Source organism: Enhydra lutris, unplaced genomic scaffold (assembly GCF_002288905.1).
Source record: "Enhydra lutris kenyoni isolate GAN:26980312 unplaced genomic scaffold, ASM228890v2 scaffoldscaffold26, whole genome shotgun sequence".
In the NCBI taxonomy this organism is placed as follows: domain Eukaryota; kingdom Metazoa; phylum Chordata; class Mammalia; order Carnivora; family Mustelidae; genus Enhydra; species Enhydra lutris.
Window position 1 is genome coordinate 27527416 of NW_019154110.1, and position 18836 is coordinate 27546251.

Consider the following 18836-nt stretch of genomic DNA (forward strand, 5'->3'; position numbering starts at 1 on the left):
CAAATAAATAAATAAAATTGCTTTAAAAATCTTTAATAAATAAATTGTATACCCTTCTATACTTGGCTGCCATTAAACTATGTCTATATATTAGCAATATAAACCCTATAAAGTTCAATTTTTTTAAAGAAATCTTAGTACTTTACTATGAGTTCAAGGGCAAAGTCTGGGTATGGCATTTTTTTAAGTATACATTATGCACTCAAAAAATGTTTATGGATGAATGAGGTAGCTGATGAACAGAAGAGTAGACATATAGGCATTAACTAATGTAACAATCAGCTTTGAAAGTATTTCTTTGAAAGAATTTCTGGAGTATGCAGAAAGCTGAGGTGGGTTTCTGGCTAGTTCTAGGGGTGGCAGTAGGTACATGGTTCTAGGGGTAGCAATATAGCAAAGGCTGGTTATGGTCTGAGAAACAGGAGCACTGACCTGGGCATGGGAGAGTTCCCCAGTTTGGTTACAAGCCTGCTCCCAACATCTTTCTGCTTCCAAACTCAACAGTGAGGACCAGGATCTGTGACACCACCCCTCCCCTGGAGAGGAACAACAGAGGTAGAAGAGGTCTGCCTCCAGGTGGAACAAGTGCAAGAAGAAAAGAAACAGAAAACAGTTCTTACGGATTTATTATAATCTATCTGCTGCTTCTTTGGCTTTTGCTCTGCCAAGTATATACACATGCTCGAATACTCAACAGAGACCTGATGACTGGTCCAAACACAAAGATTACAGGTAATTGGTAGAAAGTCAGAAGCCCCAACAGCCTACTCCTCTCCTATCCTGCCATCTGATGCAGCCATACTCAGGTGCCTAGGAAGAAGAAATTATACATGAAGAGGACCCTTAAAAAGAGCTTCACGAAAGGGGCGCCTGGGTGGCTCAGTCGGTAAAGTGGCCGACTCTTGATTTCAGCTCAGGTCATGATCTCAGAGTCCTTGGGATGGAGCCCCACATCAGGCTCTGGGCTCAGCAGGGAATCTGTTGAAATTCTCTCTCCCTCTTCCTCTGCCCCTTCCCCCTGCTCACTCATATGCGTTCTCTGTCAAATTTTTTAAAGAAGGAAGGCACCCCAAGCTTCCTTCCCAGCTCTGCCGCAGAGAAGTTAATTACTTGTTGCATCAGCACTATCAGAATCATCCTAGGGAAAGAAAAAAAAAGACAAAAGCACCTGTAGAATCTGCAAAGCATGAGCATTTGTGTTCATCAACTCTTCTCACTCCTTCCTGCTCTCCCAAGTTTTCTTTTGTGATTTTCTAAATCACACAACTTCCTGGCAGGCTAACACGGAAGGGTTTATACTTTGGAAAATAAAATCAACCCCTGGTGTTCAGTAAACAGTGCTCTGTCAAGCATCATTTGGTTTCAGAATTCCAATTCATGTCACTGCTCCCGACAGCTGTAAAGACAGTCCAGGGGGCCAGGTCGGCTCTAGGATAGAGAAGCAAAAGGGAGACGGGAGGGTGGAGGGTCTTGCTTTGTTGGGGTTTTCTACAGCCTGGAGAAGAACATTCAACCTCCTGTGTCAAATTCAAACTTGGCTGCCATGCATTGAGATCTACTGTGTGCTAGAGAACAGGACAAGAGCTTTCTAGTATCTCATTTTTTAGCATTAAAAGGAAACTGAAGGGTCAAGAGGCAGGCTTTACTTACATCCAGGTCATCCATGCCAGGGGGAGGTCTCTTGGTGCTGACCTTCTTCAAAAGCTAGTGGAAAGAGGAAAGCAATTACGAGAGAAAAGAAGGGCAGGGGGAGAGCAACCTGTATGCTGATGGGCCGCAGGAGAATCTCCCAGTCAAAAAACTGCCCCATCTTTCCAGCCCCTAACACATCACCAGAACAAACTGGAGAAAAGTAAATAGATCCCCTTTTCAATAATTTTTATTTTTATTTAACATTTTATTGTATTTTTTAAAGATTTTATTTATTTATTTGACAGAGACCACAAGTAGGCAGGGAGGCAAGCAGAGGTGGGGGGGAGGGGAAGCAGGCTCCCTGCTGAGCAGAGAGCCTGATGCGGGGCTCAATCCCAGGACCCAGGACCTGAGATCATGACCTGAGCTGAAGGCAGAGGCTTAACCCTCTGAGCCACTCAGGCGCCCCTAACATTTTATTTTTATGTAACACCTGATATGAGGCTCAAACTCACAGTCCTGAGATCAAGAGCTGATGTACGTTCCACCAACTGAGCCAGCCAGGTGCCCCGATCCACTTTTTATTTTTATTTTTTTTTTTTTTTAAGATTTTATTTATTTGTCAGAGAGAGAGAGAGAGAGAGAGTGAGCACAGGCAGACAGAATGGCAGGCAGAGGCAGAGGGAGAAGCAGGCTCCCCGCCGAGCAAGGAGCCCGATGCGGGACTCGATCCCAGGACGCTGGGACCACGACCTGAGCCGAAGGCAGCTGCTTAACCAACTGAGCCACCCAGGCGTCCCCCGATCCCCTTTTTAAAAGGAAATCGAGGGGTGCCTGGGTGGCTCAGTGGGTTAAAGCCTCTGCCTTTGGCTCGGGTCATGATCCCGGGGTCCTGGGATCGAGCCCCACGTCGGGCTCTCTGCTCGGCAGGGAGCCTGCTTCCCCCTCTCTCTCTGTCTGCCTCTCCGTCTACTTGTGATTGCTGTTTGTCAAATAAAAAAATAAATAAAATAAAAGGAAATCGACACACACAGAGCATCCTCCTTACTAATCCATGTTAGGGTCTGTCAGTGTTTCTGCAACTTGAATAAACAGTAGCTGAAATTCTAAAACCAAATAATGTATGGCAGGATGCAACTTAATGGGAAACTAGTAATTTGTTTTATAGACTTTTCTTTTCTTTTTTTTTTTTAAGATTTTATTTATTTATTTGAGAGAGAGACAGTGAGAGAGAGCATGAGCAAGGAGAAGGTCAGAGAGAGAAGCAGACTCCCCGTGGGGCTGGGAGCCCGATGCGGGACTCGATCCCGGGACTCCAGGATCATGACCTGAGCCGAAGGCAGTCGTCCAACCAACTGAGCCACCCAGGCGTCCCATAATTTTTTTTTTTAAAGATTTTATTTAGTTATTTGACACACAGAGATCACAAGTAGGCAGAGAGGCAGGCAGAGAGAGAGAGGAAGGGAAGCAGGCACCCTGCTGAGCAGAGAGCCCGACGCGGGGCTCGATCCCAGGACCCTGAGACCATGACCTGAGCCGAAGGCAGAGGCTTAACCCACTGAGCCACCCAGGCGCCCCCATAATTTGTTTTATGATGTGAATTTTTATACTGCCCAGTCTGAGCTTCCCATGAAGTTGTGCAGCTCAGAAAACACACATACACAGAGAAAACAGGAGAACAAGAGTTACAGAAGAGTTGGGAAAGGTTTTGCCAAACTTTCTCTAAGTAACTAATAACTAGTAACTAGTGAGTGAACTAGTAACTAGTAACTAGTGAGTGAACGCATATATGTGGTCTCACTAGTACTCCTTTCTCTCATCCTACTGAATAAACATTGCCCACAACATGTAAAGAATATGAGCACCAATGAGGGGAGTTCGTGTATGTCTGTCTAGCCCTGATGACAGTCCTCCAGAGAAATGGGTCCAGGGAGACGCAGAGAATGAGCAGGAGGGGCAGGAAACGGTATTACCTCTGCATAATGCTCCACCTGAGCCAGCTCCACCTCTTCATCCCCTTCCCAGTCCCTCCAGTTATCAAAGTCCACGGACAACCACACTGGCTGCAAGAGGAAAGCGCAGAGCGTCATAGGGGAAGCGCAGAAGTGGGGGAAGAGCAGAGCCGTAAGCACGGAGCATACGTGGGGCAAAGAAGGTCAAAGGGGGGCGCTGTCTTCCCAAAAGCACCTCTTGGACTACTCCCTCTCTAGAATGCCGTCATCATCATCCACAAAGATTTGCCAGGAACCTACTAAGTCCCACGCACAAGGCCAGACATTGTAGGGGACAGAAAAGCATAGAAATTCCGCCCTCCAGAAGCCGAGTGACTAAAGACGTAAGTAATACATCTGGAAAGATAACTGGGTCATAAAGTATCTAGGAATCAACCAAGCAAGACCGACAAGCTGCATTGCCTGGAGTCGGGAGAAAACTCTTGGAGACCTGTGTTCCAAGTTCCTACACTTAGATAGGAAGTTACTTCCTCATTAATTTAACAGCTGCTTATTGAACACATACTATGTGCCAGTCTCTGAGCTTGGCATTGGGATTATTCAAATGTTTTTGATATATAGCCCCAGCCATCACGAAGCAAGTGGGGAAGGGAAATTTAAATAAATCATTATAATACAGTGTGGAAAGTTTGGTGGCGGCTTACACAGGGGATACTGTGGAAACCCAGACAGGAGCTATAGGAACCTAGGCTGCTTAGAGTAGCAGAGACTCAAAGGATGAGCCAGGGTTGGGTGGGCACAGGTACTGACGATGGAGGCTTTCCGGGAAGAAAAAACAGCTTGAGCAAAGGTAAATTAGTGAGAAATAGCCTGGTGTGTGGCCAAAGAGCTGTAGGCCATTTGCTACGGCTGGAATGTGAAGTTTAAGGCAACGGCTAATGGGATATAATGCTACAGAAGGGAAGAGTAGCCAGGTCATGAGCTTATATGTCATGCTATAGTGTTTGGATTTCAACCCAAAGATCAAATGCCTGAAAGAGGGAACTAACGAAAAGGATTAAAGTGCCGTGGTGCGCATGCTCCATTTAAAGCTCCATCTCAAGTCATTTGAGAATTTATTTTTTTAATTTTTATTTTTTTAAAAGATTTATTTATTTATTTATTTGACAGACAGAGATCACAAGTAGGCAGAGAAGCAGGCAGAGAAAGAGAGAGAGGGAAGCAGGCTCCCCACTGAGCAGAGAGCCCGATGTGGAGCTCGATCCCAGGACCCTGAGATCATGGCCTGAGGTGAAGGCAGAGGCTTAAACAACTGAGCCACCCAGGCGCCCCTAGAATTTATTTATTTTTTTAAGTAATCTCTGCACATGGGGCTTGAACTCACAGCCCTGAGATCAAGAGCCACGTGTTCTACTGACCGAGCCAGCTAGGCACCCCTGGCATTTGGAAATTTAGACCAGTGTGATCAGGGTCTCTATTTTCTAAGAAAAGCTGATAATCTGGAGTTTTATATGAAATCTCCACATTTTTATAGGTCAGCAACTAATCAAAACTAAATGTCAGTCACCAATCAACATAATTTGTAAATACTGTGAAGACTACGAAAACAAATCCGAGAGCCAGATCAGTCAGGAGATAGCCAATTTTCAACTTTTAGTGGGGAAGAAGTCACTGGAGGGTCTTAGGTGGAAGAGTAACAGGGTCAAATGGATGTTTTAGACCATGCTGGGAGCAATGCGAAGGATGGATTGAGGGTGGGGCTGAAAATATGCACTGAGCCTCACCCAGTGATGGACGAGGCCTGAATTGGGAAAAGATGAAGTAAAAGCTCAAGAAATATTTAGGAAGTCAAATAGGACTTTTGAGTGATTAAATGTTGGTGGGAAAGGAGCCAAGGGTGATTCCCTGACTAACGTCCCCAGGTGCAGAGATAGCACAGGAGAAAGAGCAGGCCCCACACACTTACCCTGATATCCTCCTTGGTGAGTCGGGGCCAGGCCACCTTCTCCTTCCATTTCCTCACAAAGCAAGTAATGGAGCGACCAGAGCGCTTATCCTGGGAGTCCTGCCAGATAGAGAGCATCATTCATAGGATGTGAGGTTTAGAATGAATCTCCCAATTTTCCAGGCAGTCTTTCCATCCAGACATGACTGTCCCACCCCACAATTACCTTGGAGTTCACCTTAGCATAGAATTCAATCTCATTGTACAACTCCACTCCGTCGGCATTCTTGCAGCTGAGGAGACAATGGAGCTGAGGAAATGCCAGAGGCTGAGCGTGGGGGCATCAGGTGAAGGGACAGGTTCCTGGAAACCAGGACCTTCAGAGAGGAGTGCCATTACCTGAACACAATACGGTGGTCTTCGATGAGCACATGGACATCGGTGCTGTCCTCAACACAAAACTCCACGAACACGTACTTGGGCCTGTCGTACCACAGCGTCCGGGCATGCTGCCTGCAGAGGAGTTGCGGTGGGGCTTCATAGGAGTGGGAGAGGGAAGACTGAGGGCATTTGGGAAAGGCCGGAAGGAAGGGAAAATTTAGGGACGTTTTATGCTATGGCCCTGTCATAGTGGAGCTAAATGAGACAGAAGGGGGTGAAAGGGGAGCGATGGGAGTTGGGGGTGGGGGAGACGTGTGGAGTGAGGGTGAACTTGAGGAGAATCCAGACTGCCAGAGTTGTGAGGGAGAGGGTTATGGAGAACATTCCTAAGCCCCAAAATTACAGAGACCTGGAATGTGGAGTTTCCATGGGACCTCGCAAGACCCAGAGAGCCCAGAAAATATGGGACAAGGAATCTCCAAGGAAAAGTTAACACTCACCTTGCCATGGCGGCTCCCCGCTACCCAGTGGCGCTTGGACTCTGAGCCAGGGACTGCTATCTTTAGACCCTGGGGACGCCCCCAGCAGCTGGCTCTCCTTATATGGTCGGGGAAGGCTTTAGAGGAAGGGGGAACATGGCCCTACAGCCAAGGGATCTGCACTCCGGAGAAACTCTGGAAGAGCATAATTCCGACAGCCCTTCACATCTGTGTCTCCAGAAACGGACAGATTAGGAACAGACGACCGACCGGCGGGGAACCAGGACAAGGGCCACACTAGATGCACACTGAATGACTTGGCCCTGGTTTCATTCATCTGTTTCTCCAAAGCTCAGTGCATTCAGCGTCTGATTCACAGTAGGCGCTCAATAAAAAATTATTGGCCCGAATTAAATCCCCTGGGAAGGCCCGCCCCGCGTGACGGAGAACTGTTTGACGTAGAGCCCCGCCCATCAGCTCCTTCGGGTTTCCCGGACAGCGCACCGTTGCCATGGCAGTGAGGGGGCGCGGCTGACGTGCGGCGGCGTTTCCGGGAAGATGGCGGCCGTCGAAGCGGCTGCGGAGCCGGTAACGGTGGTGGTAGCTGTTGGTCCAAAGGCGAAGGACGAAGAGGAGGAGGAAGAGGAGTCGCTGCCACCGTGCGAGGCCGTGCGCTGGGCCCCCGTGGGGGCAGTGGCGGAGGCCGCGCCTGGGACGGCCGCGTTCTCGGAAGAGGCGGCGGCTGAGGAGCCCGGCGCGGCCCCGGGTTCCCCTCCGGACTCGCCCGGCCGGACGCTGAGGCGTCTGCGGGCCGAGCGGCGACGGCTGGACTCGGCACTGCTCGCGCTGTCCTCGCACTTCGCGCAAGTGCAGTTCCGCCTGCGCCAGGTGGTGCGCGGGGCGCCCGCGGAGCAGCAGCGCCTCCTGCGCGAGCTGGAAGACTTCGCGTTCCGCGGCTGCCCTCACGTCCTGGGTTATGGGGGACCCGAGGACCCCACCAGCGACGACGGCGATGGACTGCCAGATGACCGGCCACGATTGCGGGGCGAGAACCAGGTGAGCAGCTGGGGCCGGACCCCGAGAGACTTGGGAATAGGAGGTTGGGTGGCTGGCGGCGATGCTGACCGGGACCGAGGTAGCAGTGGTGAGAAGCCGGCTGGACTGGGTGAGTACGACGCGCGTGCGAGACGAGGGGGTGAGACGGTGTGTGAGTCCTGCTGTGAAGGGCAGGGGGACAGAGAGGCCTGGGAACCTGATGGCAGCGGTGTCCATCTAAGGAAAGAGATGCAGACGCGGTGACGTGAGGGACCGAGGAGTGGTGAGCGGAGACTATTCAGAGGGGAGCAGCAACCAACCAAAGCACTGCTGCTCCGGCTCACCTTGCCGTTGCCTCGTGATATACCGAAGACCCGAAGACATTTGCTGATAAGTACCCCGATCTGGGGTTGAGAACACTGGTTAATGTAGTGTAAGTGAATTGGAATCCATGGAAAGTTAGATCTGCTGCCTGTTCCTGCTTCCCTGGAATCTGGAAAACGCCTTTGATTTTTAGACTTTGTGTGGGTGGGAGCTTTGGTGAACAGGGGATCACTAACTAACCGAAAGAAACACTACTCCTGATTATATACATTTCCTAATGCCTGTATTTTAAACCTCCTTGCCCATCCTGCCTAATAACTAGATACCATAAATGAAGCCCCTTTACTAACTGTGATGAGATGTACTCAGTTAGCTTCCAGTGAGTAATGAGAGTCTGTATGCCAGGCCAAGAGAACATTTCCTTGCAGTCTTTGACTCTCGAAGTGCACAGTTGCGGATAGCATGTTGGAGGTGTTCAAGAGACTTGCTGTCTTCCACCTTTTCCTTCTTCAAGTTACAATCTATTTATGCCTTTCTTCCCACTTAAGTTAGTTTTAACCAAGAAGACTTATCAGTAGCAGATATTGACTTGTTTATTTTAATCTGAAATGTTTCCAGTGCAATCCTGTGTTTACTGTTCCACCCTTCTCTCCACATACCCACAGCTTTTCCCCATTCTTTCTCCTTGGGCTGGCTAGACAGCTTCTTCTAGTCAGAGCTCATTTTTTGGATTATGTTGCTCTGTACCTGTTTTATGTGTATTAGGAGCTTACCCTGTGCCGGACATGGTGCTAGGCATTGGGGGTGCAAAGTCAAGGCCTTTGCCCTAGAACGAGTTCATTGACTGGGGGACAGAATCCTCAACAAAGAATTGCAGTGCGAAATGAGCTAGAGAAGTGTGTACCCAACGCAGAGCAAGAAATGGTCAGCTTGGGCGCCTGGGTGGCTCAGTGGGTTAAGCCTCTGCCTTTGGCTCAGGTCATGATCTCAGGGTCCTGGGATCGAGGCCCGCATCGGGCTCTCTGCTCAGCGGGGAGCCTGCTTTCTCCTCTCTCTCTATGCCTGCCTCTCTGCCTACTTGTGATATCTCTCTCTGTTTCAAATAAATAAATAAAATCTTTAAAAAAAAAAAAGAAATGGTCAGCTTTTCCTAGGGAGATCTAGGAAACCTGAAGGATAGTTAGGTCCTCCCACAGCAGGTTTCTAAGAAACCACAGCACAGAAACGTTTGGGGAGGAAGTATCCTGAGAAAAGGCTTGCTTTCATGTTGAGTAAAGCTAAAGCAAGTGGACTGCTTTTTAAATAGCTTGAACGAGGGGTGCCTGGGTCTCTCAGTGGTTAAGCACCTGCCTTCGGCTTGGGTCATGATCCCAGGGTCCTGAGATGGAGCCCCGCATTGGGCTTCCTGCTCAGCGAGAATCCTGTGTCCCCCTCTCCCACTTCCCCTGCTTCTATTCCCTCTCTTGCCACGTCTCTCTGTCAGATAAATAAATAAAATCTTAAAAAATAATAATAAATAGCTTGAACAAAAAGTTAATTTGTTGTTTTTCATTTATTCTCGCTCATATCTTCTGGAGGGCTTGGTAAGTGCCATCTGAAGGTTAAATTTAATATCCTGTAGACTGCTGGTTTAAAATACAGCTCTAGGGGCGCCTGGGTGGCTCAGTGGGTTAAGCCGCTGCCTTCGGCTCAGGTCATGATCCCAGGTCCTGGGTTCTAGCCCCACATCGGGCTTTCTGCTCAGCAGGGAGCCTGCTTCCTCCTCTCTCTCTGCCTGCCTCTCTGCTTACTTGTGATTTCTCTCTGTCAAATAAATAAATAAAATCTTTAAAAAAAAAATAAAAATAAAATAAAATACAGCTCTATACCTACACAAGAAGGGCTAGCTTTGCTTTGTTTTGTTTTTGACACTCAAGAAAGTTAAGGAAGAACTAGTATTTGAGAATACTTTGGCAACATTTTACCACCCTGAAGGGTTTTTAATCATTTAAATGCAGAAACTACCTCATGGCCAACAGTAGAGAAAGGAATTACTGGTGGGGGAAACTTACCAGATATTTTTTTGTTTTTTAAACATAGTTGCCTTCCCACTCCTATTACTTGGCTTTTGGATTTTATTTTTTCACTGCCCCAGGCACCCGCTTTAATTCTTTTGATTTTGCAGAAGTCTATAATGCACTGGAGGGCTTTAGAGCCTTAAGAAAACTGGTTATGAGTTATAAATCCTTTCTCTACACCCTTCCTTATCTCTAGATTCTCTTGCAAAATTTGGCTGTAGGAAGTATTCAGGAGTTGATCTGTGGTAATTGGCTGTGGAGAATGGCATGTTTAGTTCCTGGGAGGCTGTCTTGGCTAAGATAAGTTTGTCTCAGTCCTAACTAGACATTTGGTTGGGGGGGGGAGGCTATCTTAACAAAAGGCTCCATTGTATTCATATTCTTTTTCTGACAGGGACAAACACTTTCTTAAAGAAAACACATTTACTAAATTACCCTGGAGGAAATCTTTGTTCTGTTTTTTTGTTTGTTTGTTTGTTTACCCTCTCTCATGAATTCTGCATTTCATTGGGATTATTTGGAAACATTTTATGTTTCTCGAGTCATTTTTAGCTTGAGAAGATTCTTTTTTTTTTTTAAGATTTTATTTTTATTTATTTGACAGAGATCACAAGTAGGCAGAGAGGCAGGCAGAGAGAGAGGAAGGGAAGCGGGCTCCCTGCTGAGCAGAGAGCCCAATGCGGGACTCGATCCCAGGACCCTGAGATCATGACCTGAGCCGAAGGCAGCGGCTTAACCCACTGAGCCACCCAGGCGCCCCGCTTGAGAAGATTCTTAATGTGCCCTGATTTTTTCCTTCCCCTGTGAGATAGACAGAAGTATTTTCTTGTCTTAGAGTGAGCAGGAAAAACGGGAACGTCTGGTTGGGATTATTTGGAAACATGTTTCACGGGTCATTTTTAGCTTGAGAAGATTCTTAATGTGCCCGGATTTTTTCCTTTTCCTGTGAGTTAGACCTAAGTATTTTCTTGTCTTAGAGTGAACAGGAAAAACGGGAACGTCTGGAAACCCAAAGGGAGAAGCAGAAGGAACTTATACTACAGCTCAAAACCCAACTAGATGACCTGGAAACGTTTGCTTATCAAGAGGGCAATTACGACTCCCTGCCGCAGTCCGTGGTCTTGGAAAGACAGCGGGTGAGCAGACACTAGAGCCACCTTCACCACTGCCTGAGGTTACCTGGTCCCTTCCAGAACTCACAGGAGCATTCTTTCTTAGCTTGTTTGCCCTTGGCCTTCCTGAGAATCCCTTTGCTGGCCCAAATCAAAGAGAAATGGGACAGCCTTTATTCACACATGGAAACACAGGTTCCAAAGCTTTATAATATGATAATTGACCTCTTTCCTTTTGGTGGTTATTAGTAATAATAGTAATAACATATAATAATAATAATAATTTTCCATCTGATCATTAAAACACTTCTACTTAGACACATCCTACAGTGTAAATCAGCTTTTTTCCTCACCACCAGTTGATAAATATTCCAGGAATCCAGACTGGCTGTAATGCTATATTTATTCAAGCAGCGCCTGGGTAGACAGGTCAACCTGCAGGCAGAAATACGGCTACAGTCTCCCCTACAGACAGGTTTGTCTTTCACTCTGATGTGGCTGTTTCTCTGGCTGAGCTGGACTTATACGTTATCTGGATTTCAAACTATCCCAAATATTGTCACTAGGTTATATTTGGTATATAGGGTATATTTGACACACTGAAGTTCAGTAGAGATTTTTGTTTAGTTGCCTAGAGTAGGGCAAGAAGAGAGAAGGAGGACTAGAAACTATAGGAAGTCAGTATTTATTCCCTTGGAGGCCTGGGGGGATGCTAACTATGAGGCTTTTTGGATCATCATTCTCTTCAGATTATTCACACTGTTGTTGCCCTGAAAGTTGCCTGGCCTGGTAGAAAATTTGCAGTTGAGAGGAGCTATTTCTGTCCAAGAGGAACCAAGGGTCCTTGTTGCTACAGGAGAAGTAGCTCTGTCCTCTCACCTTGGTCACCAATTGCATTGCTTTCTCTCACAAATTTGGGAGTTCTATCTTTGATTTCCATTTAAAGGGTACGTAGCATACTAGCAAATACTCTTCTTCCTAACCCGCTCTCGGAAAATTCCAAAGGCTGTGCTCATTGCTTGTGGTCTTGATAGGTGATCATAGATGAATTAATAAAGAAACTGGACATGAATCTGAATGAAGACATCAGCTCACTGTCCACCGACGAGCTCCGGCAGCGTGTGGATGCAGCTGTGGCTCAGATTGTCAACCCAGCCCGAGTGAAAGAGCAGTTGGTTGAGCAGTTGAAAACTCAGATCCGAGACCTCGAGATGTTCATCAACTTCATTCAAGGTCAGAGGAGGGGATGGGAAAAGAAGGGTGGACAGATGTCATAATAATTATATGTAGGGACGACTGGGTGGCTCAGTCCGTTAACCATCTGTTTTTGGCTCAGGTCATGATCTCAGGGTCCTGGGAATCGAGCCCCATATCAGGCTCCCTGCTCAGCAGGGAATCTGCTTCTCCCTCTCCCTCTGAGTACATGTGTCGTGTGCTTTCTCTCTCTCTCTCTCTCCCAGATAAATAAAATTTTTAAAAAATAATTATACATAATCCGAGTACTGGTACCTGAAGATGCCAGTTCTTGATGTACTTTGTAGGAAGTTTGATCACTCGGTAAAGGAGCCAGCATGGTAGAACGGAAAGAACAGGGATTTTGTTTTATTTCTTTTTTTTTTTTTTTTTTTTTTTTTTTTACTTTTAAAGATTTTGTTTATTTATTTGACAGAGATCACAAGTAGGCAGAGAGGGAGGCAGGCTCCCCGCGGAGCAGAAAGCCTGATGTGGGGCTTGATCCCAGGACCCTGGGATCATGACCCGAGCCAAAGGCAGAGGCTTTAAACCACTGAGCCACCCAGGCACCCCTGTTTTATTTCTTAAAAAGATTTTATTTTTAAGTAATCTCTACACCCAATGGGGTTGCTCAAACCCACAACTCCAAGATTAAGAGTCGCATGCTCCGCCAACTGAGCCAGTCAGGCACCCCAAAAACATGGATTTCTTTTTTTTTTTTTCTTTTTAAGATTTTATTTATCTATTTGACGGAGAGAGAACACAAGCAGGAGGAGAGGCAGGCAGAGGGAGACGGAGAAGTAGGCCCCCTGCAGGCAGAGGGAGCAGGGAACCCGATGCAGGGCTCAATCCCAGGTTCCCAGGATCACTACCCCAGCTGAAGGCAAACGCTTCACCAACTGAGCCATCCAGATGTCCCAAAAACATGGATTTTAGAACCAGATAGTTCAGGTCCCAGTTCCACCACTTCCTGGCCTGGGGTTCTTAGGCAGGTTCCTAACTTCCTTAGCCCCACTGTCCTCACCCATGAAAGGGTGATTCATGCCTCCCTCATTCAGCAAATATGTATTGAGCTAGTCACTGTTCCACACAAATCAGATGATATTTGTAAAAAGTCTTACCATGTGGGAAACACTGGGGAATATTCTTTTTTCTCCGCTTTGTAACTGCTGACTACAGATGAAGTGGGAAGCCCGTTGCAGGCAGAGAGCGTGCCCTGTGAGTGCAAGGCCAGTGGGAAGACTGGAAGTGGCTCCACGAGAACGGGTGGCGGCAGGCTGCCTCCAGGAAACAGCCGGAGTAAGTATGGCTTCCAGAACAGGCGGGTCTAGAGAGATAAGAAGTAGATTAGTGGCTGCCCAGGGTTTACGGACTTGGGGAGAACGGGAATGGGAAATACTAACAGTACAGGGTTTCTTTTTGGGACACTGGGTGCACAACTCTGTATATATACTAAAAACCCCTGCTTTGTACGCTTAAATGCATGATTTATATGGTATATGCTCTATATCTCAATATAGCTCTGATTAACCCAAAACAGTTAAGCCCAGCGACCTCCAGGGTGGCTCTTGGCTTCACGGGGGACCCATACTGTAGCTCAGAAGCAAGACTAGATCTCAGCTCGTGTCTTGCTGAGTGCACTTCTGTGCCACTATGGTCCCCGCTGATGAGCCATTGCATTTCCTAAACAGCGAAGGCAGAAGACGTGAAGAAGGTTCAGCAGTCGGGGCTGCGCCTCATGCAGCGCGCGCTGGCCGTGCTCCAGATCTTTGCCGTGAGCCAGCTGGGCTGCGCCACGGGCCAGATCCCCCAAACCCTGTGGCAGAGGGGCCAGGCTGACGGGGACTACGCCCCCTTACTGAAGAGGCTGGAGATCTCAGTAGACAGGGTGAGGCAGCTGGCCCTGAGGCACCAGCCACATGACCACGTCATCACCTCCGCCAGCCTCCAGGACCTGTCCCTAGGAAGCAAGGACGAGCTGACCACAGCTGTGCGGAAGGAACTGACAGTGGCCGTCAGGGACCTGCTGGCCCATGGCCTCTACGCCGCCTCACCGGGGATGAGCCTGGTCATGGCCCCCATCGCCTGTTTGTTGCCGGCCTTCTCCTCAGCCCCCGAGGCCATGCACCCGTGGGAGCTCTTCGTAAAGTACTACCATGCTAAGAACGGCCGCGCTTACGTGGAATCCCCTGCTCGGAAGCTCTCCCAGTCCTTTGCCCTGCCAGTTACGGGAGGCACTGTGACCCCCAAGCAGAGCCTTCTGACAGCCATCCACATGGTGCTGACCGAGCACGACCCTTTTAAACGCAGCGCAGACTCCGAGTTGAAGGCCTTGGTGTGCATGGCCCTGAACGAGCAGCGCCTCGTGTCCTGGGTGAACCTGATCTGCAAGTCGGGGTCCCTCATCGAACCCCACTACCAGCCCTGGAGCTACATGGCGCACACAGGCTTTGAGAGCGCCCTCAACCTGCTCAGCCGCCTCAGCAGCCTCAAGTTCAGCCTCCCCGTGGACCTGGCCGTGCGCCAGCTCAAGAACATCAAAGATGCCTTCTGATGAGAGGGCCCGGCCCTGCGCCAGCACCTTCCTTCGTGGAGTGGGGGTAGATGGTCAGTCTTTCGGGATAGAAACAGAGGCAGAGGCGGGCTTACAGACGGTCTCCCCAGCTAAGGGACTGCACAGGCTGTTTTCCCCACCAACTTCGCATCTCTGAGATGCCAGAGACCCACTCATTCAAAGGTTCTGCCCCGGTGTGTGACACGTAGACACGTGTATTTGAGCTGATGTAAAAGAAATCAGTTCTGGCACACAGTCACTGGACCTCCTGATCATGCCACATCTGCTTTTTACAAAACCCAGGTTGCTCTAACCATTCTCTTAATGGTGGTGAGTGACATGAGTGAATTGTTGGTCCCGGGAGACACTCAGCTGGAGGCTCCTGTCAGTCGTGCAGGGAGCCGCACTGGTTCGCTTGGAGCAGGTTCGCGAGTCCTTAGGCCAGAATTTAAATTCCTTTACGAGTACCGACACCCCTTTCCTCCTGACCCTGGCTCAGGGGAGGCTGTGTATGCTCCACAGTTGCCTCTCAGACTCGGAGTGGGGAGATCTGGGAACAGCGTTTCTGAGGGAGTTCACCACAAGTTGATTTATATGTGAGCCCTTTTTTGAGGGTCAGAACTGAAATCTTGTTCTTGACAAGATGGCCCCCTTTTCCCACAGCAGAGACAATGGTCTTTTGGATTTAGAGCTGGTTATTTATGAGGAACAGCAGCCGTTGTTGGTACCACATCCCCTGGCAAATAAACTTTCCTATGCACAGGTCCCAGCACGGCGCTGACACAGTCTTTTGGGAAGTAGATATGCCAGAGGTATACCCGAGAGAGAGAACCCCTGCCCCCCGGGTCAAGTGTGAATGGCGGTATGCTGTAGTGATCAGCAGCAACTCTCCCAGGGTTAGGATTCCACTTGGCCCGGAGGCTGGATGATGGAGGGGGTCTGGTCACGCGGTAGGGATAGCAGTGGGGGTGGGACTACAGCAGATCACCGTCGGCAGACAAGGGACTGAGCATTTCCTCGTAAAACTGACTCGAGTGATCCTGTCTGGTCTTCAGTGTTTTAGCTTTTTGAGTTCGTATTTTTCATCCAGCTTGCTGACTGCTCCGGGACTGACCAAAGATGGGCAAAGTGTATCACTTTCTGGAAAACCAAATGGGATCCCAGTACCGCTGATTCATCCTCGTTTCATGTGTTCAGTTGCCGGCTGCACTTTGTGTCTGCACTATTACGTAGTGCATTTTAACTTAATTTTTTTCAGCGACATGTTATTTAAGATGTAGGATTGATAATTCACGAGAATTAGTCCTTCTTCTGCGTGAAACAGGATAAGTGTAAAATGAGAAAAATGATATATCTGTGGTTGCTAATAAAATCATAGTATTTTATGTAGCTTCTCTACAAAGACCTTGGAGACTCTTGGCTTTGATTTATAAGTCTGTCTGTGCATTATGAGCCCATCTGATCCAAACCAGTATTTCCTTGGTGATGTCTGCCTCTTGGCCTTTCTGCCCCTTCTTGGCCCTCCACCCTGGATCAGCTTGGCTTTGGTGGTGTTTTCTTTCCCCCAGACATTATCCTCCCATCTCACCCAGGCCTTCAGCCCCGTTCCCACAGCACACCTCCCCATACATGCCACTTCAGAAGCTGGCGTTTTTATTTTTTTGTTTTTTTAAGATTTTATTTATTTATTCCACAGAGACACAGCAAGAGAGGGAACACAAGTAGGGGCAGTGGGAGAGGGAGAAGCAGGCTTCCCGTGGAGCAGGGAGCCCGATTTGGGACTCGATCCCAGGACCCTGGGATCATGCCCTGAGCCGAAGGCAGATGCTTGATGACTGAGCCACCCAGGCACCCCTATTTTTATTTTTAAAGATCGATTAATTTACTTATTAGAGAGCATGGTGGGTGGGGGCAGAGGGAGAGGGAGAGCCTCCAGCAAACTCTATGCTATGCACAGAGCCTGACAGGGGGCTCAGTCTCATGACCCTGAGATCACAACCCAAGCTGAAACTGAGAGTCAGACACCCAACCAGCTGCGCCACCCAGGTGCCCCTGGAGCTGGCACTTTTACATCCATTTGTCTAGATACCTTTTAGGGTGGCTGATAACTGCCACAGCTATGCAGCACAGCCCTGGATCAGCCCAGTATTATCTTTCTCTCTCTCTCTCTCTCTCTTTTTTTTTTTTTAAGATTTATTTATTTGACAGAGAGAAAGAGAGATCACAAGCAGAGAGGCAGGCAGAGAGAGAGGGGAAAGCGGGCTCTCTGTGGGGCTCGATCCTAGGACCCTGAGATTATGACCTGAGCCAGAGGCAGAGGCTTTAACCCACTGAGCCACCCAGGTGCTCCAGTATTACTTTTTCTAATCTTTATAAAGACTAATATGTATCAAGTTTTGTGTTAGCATCAATGGGAAGCATTTTAAAGTCATCCTAATTTTTTAAAATATTTTATTTGACAGAACACAAGGATGGGGAGCTGCAGGGAGAGGGAGAAGCAGGCTCTCCACTGAGCAGAGAGCCCAACATGGGGCTTGATCCCAAGACCCCAGGATCATGACCTGAGCCAAAGGCAGACGCTTAAAACGACTGACCCACCCAAGGACCCATTATGTCACCCAAATTTTTTTTAAGATTTTTTTTTTTTTTTTGAGAAAGAGCATGAGCGGGCAGGGGAGGGGCAGAGAGAGAAGCAGACTCCCCAATGAGTGGGGAGCCCAACATGGGGCTTGATCTCAAGACCTTGAGATCATGACCTGAGCCGAAACCAAGAGTCAAACACTTAACTGAGCCACCCAGGTGCCCCATAAGTCATCCCAATTTAATTCTTACTACTTGTAAGGCAGGACAATATTCTCCTGATTTTATAGCTGAGTAAATTGAAGTTAAACATTTCATCCAGGTTTATGGAGTGGAAGAGCTGAGATTTGAATTCAAGTTGCCTGAATCCAAATCCTATGGTCTTTATAGTCCATCATGTTATCTCATTGTATCCTGCTGCTTCCGGATCTTTTGTTCCTCTCCTTTATCCACCTCACTCCACCATCACTTTGGGGAAGAGAAGGTATTTCCCACATACCCACCAGAAATGGATGTTGCCAAGGGACCGGGCCACAAGCAGATGGACAGACAGCTGCTGCTGTTCAAGTTCTTCATGAAACGTAAAGGCAATGTGTAGAAATCGAGACAATCCCGCCAGCCTCCCATAGTCAGATATCTGGTAGTCACTGATATCATCTGCATTATTACTTAAGACATAGCCCTGTCTTTGGCTTTGGGTGAGGCACAGAGGACAAGGAGGAGAGAAGGAAACAGCCTAGGTCTAAGCATATGCAAGAACAGAATGAAAAAGAGCCATGGATATATATCCATGAAAGGACAGCGTCAATTGTTACTAAAGTATGATCTGCAAAACATCCTTTTTTTAAAAAAAAGATTTTATTTATTCATTTGAGACAGAGAGCATGAGCATGGAGAGAGGCAGAGGGAGAGGGACAAGCAGATACCCCGCTGAGCCAGAAGCCTGACGCAGAGCTTGATCCCATGACCTAAAATGACTTGAGTCAAAGACAGAGAGTTAACCATCTGAGCCACCCAGGTACCCCCACAAAGGATTTTTAAAGATTTCTAAGGCATGGGCACCTGGGTGGCTCGGTAGACCATGTGATTCTTTTTTTTTTTTTAAAGATTTTATTTATTTGACAGAAAGAGGGATCACAAGTAGGCAGAGAAGCAGGCAGAGAGAGAGGGGGAAGCAGGCTTTCCGCTGAGCAGAGAGCCAGATGTGGGGCTCGATCCCAGGATCCTGGGATCATGACCCGAGCCGAAGGCAGAGGCTTTAACCCACTGAGCCACCCAGGCGCCCCAGACCATGCGATTCTTGATCTTGGGGTTATAAATTCAAGCCCCACATTGGGTGTAGAGATTATTTAAAATCGTTTAAAAAAAAGTTAGGGGGGGCGCCTGGGTGGCTCAGTGGGTTAAGCCGCTGCCTTCGGCTCAGGTCGTGGTCTCAGGGTCCTGGGATCGAGCCCCGCATCGGGCTCTCTGCTCAGCAGGGAGCCTGCTTCCTCCTCTCTCTCTGCCTGCCTCTCTGCCTGCTTGTGATCTCTCTTTCTGTCAAATAAATAAA

The 18836-nt window shown here is 48.2% G+C and overlaps 2 protein-coding genes across 3 annotated transcripts; one reads left to right on the forward strand and one right to left on the reverse strand.

Annotated features, from left to right (window-relative positions):
- Positions 1 to 1042: 1042 nt before the first annotated feature.
- On the reverse strand, positions 1043 to 6902 carry LOC111151491 (prostaglandin E synthase 3 like). Its single transcript, XM_022509505.1, has 8 exons — positions 6894 to 6902; positions 6411 to 6551; positions 5929 to 6089; positions 5756 to 5822; positions 5551 to 5649; positions 3606 to 3695; positions 1651 to 1704; positions 1043 to 1138 (listed from the first exon to the last, which is right to left on the reverse strand). The coding sequence occupies exons 1-8, from the start codon at positions 6900 to 6902 to the stop codon at positions 1103 to 1105; spliced, it is 657 nt and encodes a 218-aa protein (XP_022365213.1). The 3' UTR covers positions 1043 to 1102.
- LOC111151369 (RUN domain containing 1) lies at positions 6475 to 16108 on the forward strand. Of its 2 annotated transcripts, XM_022509347.1 has the most exons (6): positions 6475 to 7445; positions 9326 to 9331; positions 10783 to 10941; positions 11952 to 12150; positions 13330 to 13449; positions 13842 to 16069. In XM_022509347.1, exons 1-6 carry the CDS (start codon positions 6948 to 6950, stop codon positions 14702 to 14704), a joined length of 1845 nt encoding a protein of 614 aa, XP_022365055.1. In that variant the 5' UTR covers positions 6475 to 6947; the 3' UTR covers positions 14705 to 16069. The 2 variants fall into 2 exon arrangements, with proteins under 2 accessions (XP_022365055.1, XP_022365054.1); XM_022509346.1 differs by lacking the exon at positions 9326 to 9331 and having other exon boundaries at positions 13842 to 16108.
- The last annotated feature ends 2728 nt before the right edge of the window (positions 16109 to 18836 follow it).

What these genes read in the sequence shown, in the direction of transcription:
- LOC111151491 (XM_022509505.1), bottom strand. An exon ending in CGGGGAGCCGCCATGGCAAG is followed by an intron (nt 6,090 to 6,410) that starts GTGAGTGTTAAC and finishes AAATGCCCTCAG; the next exon opens with TCTTCCCTCTCCCACTCCTA. An exon ending in GACCACCGTATTGTGTTCAG is followed by an intron (nt 5,823 to 5,928) that starts GTAATGGCACTC and finishes TTGTCTCCTCAG; the next exon opens with CTGCAAGAATGCCGACGGAG.
- LOC111151369 (XM_022509347.1), top strand. Translation starts at nt 6,948, where the DNA reads ATGGCGGCCGTCGAAGCGGCTGCGGAGCCGGTAACGGTGGTGGTAGCT. An exon ending in GTTCATCAACTTCATTCAAG is followed by an intron (nt 12,151 to 13,329) that starts GTCAGAGGAGGG and finishes TGCTGACTACAG; the next exon opens with ATGAAGTGGGAAGCCCGTTG. An exon ending in GCCTCCAGGAAACAGCCGGA is followed by an intron (nt 13,450 to 13,841) that starts GTAAGTATGGCT and finishes TTTCCTAAACAG; the next exon opens with CGAAGGCAGAAGACGTGAAG.